The sequence below is a fragment of the Cetorhinus maximus genome, chromosome 12 (assembly GCF_964194155.1).
Source record: "Cetorhinus maximus chromosome 12, sCetMax3.hap1.1, whole genome shotgun sequence".
NCBI classification, from domain to species: domain Eukaryota; kingdom Metazoa; phylum Chordata; class Chondrichthyes; order Lamniformes; family Cetorhinidae; genus Cetorhinus; species Cetorhinus maximus.
The window spans coordinates 83,901,674-83,911,714 of NC_135890.1; the positions used below are offsets into that span (position 1 = coordinate 83,901,674).

Below are 10,041 nucleotides of genomic sequence, written 5' to 3' on the forward strand. Positions count from 1 at the left end.
AAATTAGTCTTACAAAACATTCCCCAAAAGACTCCCTACTTGGTCAGACCCACAAATAAACACCCTCTAGGCCACACTCCCTTATAGATGTTTAACTATAAAACTCCACTAATATTACCCAAGGCAAACTGCTGCAGCTTTAATAAAGACATGCCACATGACCTCTTAAACTCTCTTCCACTCTGCTGTGGAGATCCAAGTCTTCAGAACAAGTTTGCTTTTTGCAGTCCAAGATCTTCCTGGCTTGACTGGATGGCTCATTCAAACTGCATCTTCTCCCAGCCTAGAGCTGTTTCCAGGAGATCTTCCTCACATAGCCAACAGCCCACAGCCAACAATCAACCACGAAACTCTCCACAGTAACTCTAATATACCTTTTTCCCCCTTTCATCTCAGGTTACATTGTTCTTGCACCTCTTTGAAACTCAAATCCTTCCAAATATAAAATCTCTCATGTTTCTATTTTGTCTCTGCTTTCGAGTCAATAAAATGTAATATACCTTCTGCAATTTACCCACGGAACTCATGTAAGATGCAAAAATGTTTCTTTTCACCTCTGACTTCCTTTTGATATTCAAATGAACTCTCAACTTATCTAAAAATGCAAATGTTAGTACCAACCTATTTACTTGTACCTCAAGCCCACCATAATATCTCACTGCAAATGCATACCTAACACCTCTATCGTTTCATGTCTGAAACCTCCGAAACAATCTGTCTCTAGTAACTTTTCTCTAGCTTAATCAAATCAAATACACAAACACAGAGCCTTCTTCACAGAATAACACAATATTGCTCAAAAATATTTTTAAAATAACATCCATTCTCACAGCATAATTTGTCTGTAAGAAAATATTTCTCCCTCTAAGTTTATTTTCTTGAATAAGAAACAAAACATGCCCCAGCTGAGGAAGCAGTAAGAGTGTTTATCTGCCCCCAAGTCTCTGTGAATACTGGCCCTAAGGATATGCACAAGTGCAATCCAGGTACTTAATTTTACCACTTTCTTCCTTTGTAGGCAAAAACACCACTTCTTGATGGGAAAGCTGTGATCAAAAATTGAAAACATCAAGGACTCAATTACAGCATATTTCAGCTGTACCTCCCAAACATGCCACCTCCACCGCCTAGAAGGATGTGGGCAGAGGCATGAGAATACCATCACCTCCAAGTCATAGCCATCCTAGCTTGGACACATATTACCACTCTTCCAACATCGCTGGGCCAAAATGCTGGAACTCACTAGCTAACACCATTCAGCAAGCACATTCACCGTATGGACTACAATCAGCTCAAGGGTTAACTATCTCTTGTGCAAAGGCAAATATGCTAATGGGAATTGCCACATTTCCTATATTCAAAATAAAAGTTTTTACTGAAAAATTATCCTGCATTAACTGTCAAACAACAGTTTACAAGGCAAAAATAAAATACTGCAGATTGTGGAAATCTGAAAGAAACAGAAAACGCTGGAACTTTTTAGCAGATCAGGCAGGATCTATGGAAAGAGAATCAGAGTTAACGTTTCAGGTCAATGACCTTTCATCAGAACTCTACTGAGTATTTCTTCACAAATGCCAACTGAGTTGCTGAATATTTCGCACACTCTGTTTTTACAAGGCAGTTGCCTCAGTTGTTTTGGAAAACAAACAAATTAACATATTACTGTGGCCCGAAAATAAATATTCTTTCAATTGGACTCACAAAATTCCTTCTGATGTATTCTATACAGTGTTCATGTTCATATTGCGCAAGCTCCTTTTTATCTAACAGTGGCATAGTTCAAAACACAAACATAAAGTTTAGTTCGAGTTCTGAAGAGAGACTGAAGGCATAAAGTAAAAACGTCAATCAAAAGCAACTAAAGTTTATATCAAGAAAATAGTTAAATTTCAAAAACACTAGGTCCTCTTACCATTATGCATCCTTTAGGTCACTGAATAAACAATGATGTTCATTTTGTATGCATATTAAATGGTACAATACAATTTACATAGTTAACCAGGAGCAGTGCAGAGACAGTTCACTCAACTAATTCCTGGGATGAGGGAGTTATCTTATGAGGAAAGGTTGGACAGGTTGAGCCTGTATCCACTGGAGTTCAGGAGAATAAGAGAGGATCTTATTGTAACATACAAGATCCTTAGTGGAATTGACAAGGTGGAGGCTGATAGGATGATTCCCCTTATGGGAGAGACCAGAACTAGGGGACAGGGTTTAAAAATAAGGGGTCTCCTCACAGAGGTGAGAAATTATTTTCTCTCAGAGGGTCATTAGTCTGTGGAATTCTCTTCCCCAGAGAACAGTGGAGGCAGGGCAATTGAATATTTTTAAGGCTGAGTTAGATTGATTCCCTTGTCAATCAAGAATCTAAGGATATAGGGGGTAAACAGGAAAGTAGAGTTGAGGCCACGATCAGAACAACCATCTTATCAAATGGCAGAGCAGGTTCAAGGGGCCGAATGGCCCACTCCTCCTCCTGATTTGTATGTTCACTAAGATAAAATGCTCATCAAAGCTTCAAAATTAATTGTATCTTAGTTCACAATACCACAAGGAACATTATTATTTTAATTCCATTCAATCTCATATCTACTTTCTACTGACAGTCTGTTACTTCATGCATTTTCAGTACAAAGAGATCAAGTCTACAGGTGGCAATGCTGTTTTGGGGAGGTGGACTCTGATTAAAAAGGATAATGGTCAAAAAGCTTCCAATTACTTAACCAGGGATGAAAAATAAACACCAGTTAGTGTTTATTGGAATAGCAAATATTGGACGCTCAAGCAGATCACTAAGACCCGGTGTGTTTGTTGAACTGAAATTTGTATTTTACAGTAGCAATTGTTAGTGCAAATATAACATTAAAATACATCTTCACAGTGCTGAAAGTTATTCCATCTGGGAATCTGTGCAGTCAATTTTGGCACCATATTTTACAAAGAGTCAGAAGTAAAGTAAGTATTTAAAGCACAATCACATATAATAACATTTTAGAAGTTAACTAAGAAACTTGATATTAAGTGAATTGAAACAAAATACACTTAGGAATTAATTTCAGCAATAGTAAGGGGATAATTGGTTCTAGCAACCCCCAGGTTAGGAAGCAGGGTTAGTGGGAAGGAGAGCAAACAGATAAAGTCCATACTGATCACCAATCTGTAACCCCTGTCACAAAATCCAATTATGTAGATGCCTGATGAGAAAAGAACAGAAGCATTTATGATAGCCTCTGAAACCAAATAGACAACATTCAGTATCCTCGCTCACTCAACAGTCACTTGGGCACAGGGCATTAAGACAGGATGAGATATATGTGGGTTTAAGCAGAGAACCCCGCAAAGAATCTTAAAAGCATTCCCTTCCTCCTTGTTTGACCAATATTCAGCAGTAAACTCAGATGTGCTCCACGGATGCTGCTCTACATCAAAACTTCTCTAGCCTTTCGCCCCAATTCACTCCCCTAACTCAACAGCACCATCCCCTTGTCAATCTCCTAACTTATCCACTCCACTGCTAACCTCCGATTATGCTGCTGTCCCAGGCTTTCATCGCTCCTGGGCAGGTATAATCTGGTCATCCTCCATAGCATCCACACAAATCTGAATCTCTCCCAGCAGCTGTCAGAGCACCTCATTTGCCTTGTACTCACTGTTCTTCTTACTTATTGATGACACACTAACAACTTCTTTATTCCCATGATGTCCCCAATTCCCCTCCCATAAAGAATATTCTCATGCCTTCTCTGATGCCTCCCAGCAAGTTCTGAACTACCCATCTCCTCCACTCCATTCCATTTGTTATGAATAAGGTGCCCATCCACACCCTGCAAGATCACATAACTTCACTGTTCTGACCAAAGCTCAATTTTTTATGACTCCTTCCCCTTTCCTCCCATTTAAGTTGCGCCTCCAGTTGTGCAATCACCACACGCCCTCACCAAACCAATTTAGAGGCATTGTAACATTCATCTTGGCCTTTGTCCCCCAGCACATCCTTCCCACCTCTGATTAAAATGCCACTGCTTACTGTCCCCAAGGGCCATTAAGTTTTTTTTACTGAAATCTCAGTACTGAGTAATTCTTCTCTGCTTGATGCCGTTAATCTGCATCTAAACTCAGTTTACATACATCCGAATTAGGAGCAGCAATAGCAGCCCCTCAAGCCTGCTCCGCCATTCAAAAAGATCATGGCTGATCTGATTGTAACCTCAACTCCACATTATTGGGGGTAGGCAGTAATCTTTCACCCCCTTGCTTATCAAGAATTTATCTATCTCTGCCTTAAAAATATTCAAAGATTCTGCCTCCACTGCCTTTTGAGGAAGAGAGTTCCAAAGGCTAATGACCCTCAGAGAAAAAAATTCTCCTCATCTCTTATCTTAAATGTGCAACCCCTTATTTTTAAACAGTGACCCCTAGTTCTCGTGCCCCCCAGAAGAGGAAACATCCTTTCCACATCCACTCTGCCAAGTCCCCTAAGGATCTTGTATGCTTCGATCAAGTCGCCTCTTTTCTAAACTCCAGTGGATCCAAGCCAGCCTGTCCAGCCTTTCCTCATAAGACAACCCACCCATTCCAGGTATTAGTCTAGTAAACCTTCTCTGAGCTGCTTCCAAAGCATTTACATCCTTCCTTAAATAAAGAGACCAATACTGTACACAGTACTCCAGATGTAGTCTCACCATTGCCCTGTATAACTGAAGAATAACCTCCCTACTCTTGCATTCAATTCCCCTCACAATAAATGATAACATTCTATTTGCTTTCCTGCTTACTTGCTGTACGTGCATACTAACCTTTTGTGATTCTTGCACTAGGACACCCAGGTCCCTCTGCCTCTGAGAGCTCTGCAATCTCTCATTTTTTAAATAGTATGCTTCTTTTTTATTCTTCCTGCCAAATTGGACAATTTCACATTTTCCCACATTATACACTACTTGCGCGATCTTTGCCCATTCACCTAACTTATCTGTATACTTTTGTAGCTACATGTCCTCTTCGCAATTTACTTTCCTGCCTATCTTTGTGTCATCAGCAAATTTAGAAACCATACCTATGGCCCTTTCATCCAAATCATTTATACAAATTGTAAAGAGTTACATGTCCTACATCCTCTGATTTCTCAATCCTCCTTGCTTCCATGAACGTTCCCAATGCACATAAGTTAGCTGTTTGACTTTGTTCCTCACTTCGTACTTGAGTAATCTCAATTAGCAACAACCATATCAGGATCATCTGTTCCTGAACCTCACTTTCTCCTTTTTGCCCTATATATCCCTCGATACCCTTACCTAACATAAGTCTATCACATTTGAATGCTTTAATTGACCTTGCATCCAAAGTTTTTTGCGGTTGAGAGCTCTACACTTCTACTACCCTCTGTATGAAGAAGTGCTTCCTAATTTCACTGAATGGCCTAGCTCTAAGTTTAAGATTTTTCCCCCTTGTTGTGGATTCCCCAATCAGATGAAATAGTTTCTCTGCATCTATGAATTCTTTTCACAGTTTAAACACCACAATTAGATCACTCCTCAATCTTTTATACTCAAGGGAATACAAGCAAAGTTTATGCACCCCACCCTTATGATTTGGCCCTTTAGGCTCTGGTATTATTCTGGTGAACCTGCGCTCTACCCACCTTGAAGGCCAATGTATCCTTCCTGAAGTTTAATACTCAAAAGTGAAAACATTATTCCAGACAGTGCCAGGCCAAGGCTCTGTACAACTGACGGCTTACTTCCTCTCTTTTGTATTTCACCCAACAGGAGATAAAAGCCAACATTCCACTTGACATTTTGATAGCTATTTGAACCTGCCTATTTTTTAATGATTTGCATCTATGGACACCCAAATTTCTTTGCTTCACCACAGTTCTCAGGATTTTCTGAATGGTGAGAAGCTACGATTTGTCTTTCTTGGATCAAGAGTGGATGATTTCCCACTTTTCCATGTTGAACTAAATTTGCCAGTTTTGTCCATTCAAGTAATCTCTGTCCCGTTGTCACTTCCTGTTCCCATCTACAATGCTTACTGTACCTCCCAACTTGGTAGCATCTGCAAACTTTGATATTCAGCTTTCCATTCTTTCATCCAAATCATTGATAAATATGATGAAAAGTCGAGGCCCGAGTACAGACCCTGGTGGTACACCATTTGTCACATTCTGCCAATCAGAGTACAGTACATACCCATTGTCTCTGCTGTCTCCTGTCTCAAACCAATTTATTATCCATATCAATAGGCTGCATCCAACTTTCTGCACTTTCAATTTTGCTACCAGTCTTGTGTGGAATCTTATCAAATGCCTTCTAGCAGTCCATATAAATAACATCCATAGATACTCCCCTTATTTACAACTTTAATAACCTAATCAAAAAATTCAACTACATTGGTTAGACATGACCCACCCTTTACAAATCCACACTGACCTTTCAGATCAGCTGAAATTTATTCAAGTGCTCAGTCACTCTGTCACTAAAGACAGATTCTAGTACTTCCTTCAGAAATCACATTAGACTGACAGGTCCATATTTACATAGTTTCTTTCACACTCTCTTCTTAAATAATGAAGAGATACTTGCAATTTTCCAACCCAATGGCACAATTTCAGAATTAAGAGAGCTTTGGAAGATTATTACTAATGCATACCTTAGGGTGGCAATCTCATGTCCTGGGTATTTGTCTTTCTGTTTTTTAAAAAACACTTATCAAATCCAGCAGGCTCTTCCCCATGACTGAGTTTTAGGTTCCCCTTGTACAGCTGGTATTTGGAGTACTTCCTCTACTATGAATACAGGTGCCTTTGATCGTCTCTAAGCTTTTGCTCCTTTTTCTACTCGATGTCCACCTTTCCACCATCATCTCGTCTGGTATACAAGTTAGGTACTGAAGGAGTGGTACAGTATCAGAGTGCTGACCCCTCTGTATTGAACAGCAGTCATATTTGCCTGCTCCCACAGTTCAGCTGGACATTAAAAGTGCCGCAGCATTTTTTTAAAAGTAGGAAAGTCAGTAGTAAAAATGCAAGCCAACGTTACCCCCTTGACAAATAGCACTAAAACAAACTAACTGACCATCCATCCAATCACAGTTTGTGGGATCTTGCTGTCAGCACACTGGGTTATATTTGCCTACATCTGCAATTTCAAAGTAATTCACTGTATATAAAATTATTTTGGATATTTCTAAAAGACAAAAGATGCTACATGAATACAAAAGGCAGTGTCAGAAAGGGAGAAATTCAACCAGAATCCCAGTTGAATCCTGATTATGATCCAGGAAACTTTGCTGCACAGTGGTCCGCCCAGGCACCAAGCTGAGCTGCACTGCAATTTGCTTCACTGTCCACCAATGATCAATATCTAGGCTCACAGCTACTTGGCCAAGGACCTGGAGGATAACAAAGTGCTCATGTAATTCTGCCCTAAACTTTGGTTGGAGTGGGAAGTGGGAAAAAAAAATACCTAGGGCACTTCATTCTCTCAACAGCAGTTTTGTAATGTATCCTGAGCTAAACCAGCTCTCAACTTGACTGATGCTTGCAAAAAATATATAAAACACACGCCTAATTTATGGGGAAAACATGGGTTTATGAAATATTTTATGATTATGAGGAGTTTGAAAGTACATCCAAAATTTCATGAAAGAGCAAAGAGTGTGGCTGGCAGTCTGTTCCCGACTGGCATTCTGAAAGTTTGTGCAGGCTCTCTCCCTCTTCACCCTCTTATCCTCAAAACAAGATGTAAACAAGTCATCCATTTTCTAAGCAGTTCTTACGGGTCTCTCTCACTGACACCGGCTTCCAGTTAACAGCCTCTCTCCCTCCGCCGGTCCCACTCTCTCTCCATGAGGCCCCACCATCAGGCGGCGACAACCGCCCGCCTCCCGTTTCACAATCCGGTTTGCACCGAAACTCACCTTCATCCGAGTCGCGGCCCCGGATGCTGCGGTCGTCCTCGTCGTCCACACTGTCCAGCTCCTCCTCATCGTTGTAATAATCCACGATGGGCGAGAGGAGAGTGGCGGACATCTTCCCCGCCAAGCCGCCCGCCCGCCCCCTCCCCCACAGCAACCGCAGCCCCAGCCCCAGCCCCGGGCGCGCCACCGCCTGCCTGCCGGGGCCTCGCACAACAAACACGGCGGCGGCGACGGCCACCGGCAGCGGCTTCGCAACAGCAACGACACCACGGCGACTCTCACCCCGCTGATAAGAGAGTGTCCCCGTCACCTTAGTTGGGTTCTGGCTGTCAGGCAGTGAAATGGACACCTAAACAAAGGGGGCCATAACCATGTGGGGCTGCAAGGAGCGGGGCCCGGGCAGCGCGAGCCGCTGTCAATCATTGTTGCTGTTGGCTGGTGTTGCATGTACTGTGCTGCACCTCCATCATTCATGTTTGCAATCATCTCAATTATCACTAAAACTTGGAAATGACTAGTGCTGGTCCGAACTGGTCTTCTATACCTTAAAATGGAACTCCAGTTCGGACCAGTACCAGTCGATCATTTCCAACTTTTTTCCTTCTTTCTACAATCTTTGCGACCGTCTCCAATTGCCACAGCTAAATTCTGCACATTAATATTTTGATCCTTGAAGCTCAGTTTGCATGACTTGTTTGCTATATAAGATGATTAGACAGGGCCATTGGGGGCTCCATTCCACATCACGCATGGGGCAAGACAAGTAGGAAGCCCTTCACTGTGGTGGATTGAACCAGCACCATTATGGTGCAGCACACTTCAGCCATCTAACCAACATTTTTAAAGATAAATAGATTTTATAACACAAGGAATATAAGATTGCTCTTCTCATAAAAAGTCATAGATTTGAAACATTAATTATGTTCCTCTCTTCACATATCTTGCCTGATCTGAGTTTTAATATTTTTTTCAGGTTCCTAGCTTCCACAGTATAATATTTCAGATTATTTTGGGGGATTAATTCAGTGCAACGTGTCCCCAGTATATTGGAATTTGTTATCTTCCCCTTTGGAAGGCTCAAGGATAATTGACTGCTTATTGATAGAATCTCTCTTAGCCATGTTCCAACTTGAATTCTATTTGCTAAAATAAAATTGTATCCTCGCAAACAAATCCTAATGCAATACTAATTAATTAGTTTGCTTAATTTAAAATGCTTTGAAAATAATATAACATATGAATTTAAAAGATCATCTGTTCTTTGGCCTGTGATTGATGCATCCACAGTGAAGATGATAATAATGATGACCCCATCCCGATGGAATGAGTGATTGACCCATTGTGGTTCCCAGAAGTTCAAAATAATCGTGCTTTTAACACAAAATGCTGGAGTTTTCTGCGAATGTATTTCATAGATATCACCATGTGCTATGCTCATCATTTGACTCTACTGCAGTAGTGAGTGATGAAGCATCCTGGATGTACGTGCAAATAACAATTTAGCTCTTAAATATTTACGAATAATGCAACACCTGTTAAATTCTTTTAAAATCAATTAACGGAATTACAATGCTTGCAATTCCTATGGTGCATGTTTATGTAAAAATAAATCAATTTTAAATTATAGGAACTTTTAGCTTGGGGGGAAAAAAAAGCAATATATGATTTTAGTCATGATACTTTATTCAAGTAAAGCCATGACGTATATGCAGTTTGATATAAAACGGCTTTCTTGTCTCCAAGCGGTGTGCCAAATACCTTATAAAAACAAAAAACTACTGCGGATGCTGGAAATCCAAAACAAAAACAAAAACAGAATTACCTGGAAAAACTCAACAGGTCTGGCAGCATCGGTGGAGAAGAAAAGAGTTGACGTTTCGAGTCCAATGACCCTTCAACGGAACTGCTCTGTTGAAGGGTCATTGGACTCGAAACATCAACTCTTTTCTTCTCCACCGATGCTGCCAGACCTGCTGAGTTTTTCCAGGTAATTCTGTTTTTGTTTTTGTGCCAAATACCTTGTTACTTGTGCTTCTAAATGTTCAGTTTCTGAAGTGGACCAGAAATTCTGAGGGGTAACTATTTGCTCAGCCAAACTTCCTGTTATAAATTACCTTCACA

General features: G+C 40.8%; 1 protein-coding gene across 1 annotated transcript in view; it reads right to left on the minus strand.

Annotated features, from left to right (window-relative positions):
* The window catches only part of suds3 (SDS3 homolog, SIN3A corepressor complex component), an 80,133-nt gene extending 72,054 nt beyond the window's left edge, over positions 1-8,079 (minus strand). The window contains exon 1 of the mRNA XM_078554016.1: positions 7,921-8,079. Coding sequence (XP_078410142.1) covers positions 7,921-8,032 — 112 coding nt within the window. The 5' untranslated portion in view covers positions 8,033-8,079. The remainder of the gene's footprint in view (positions 1-7,920) is intronic.
* Positions 8,080-10,041: the final 1,962 nt, after the last annotated feature.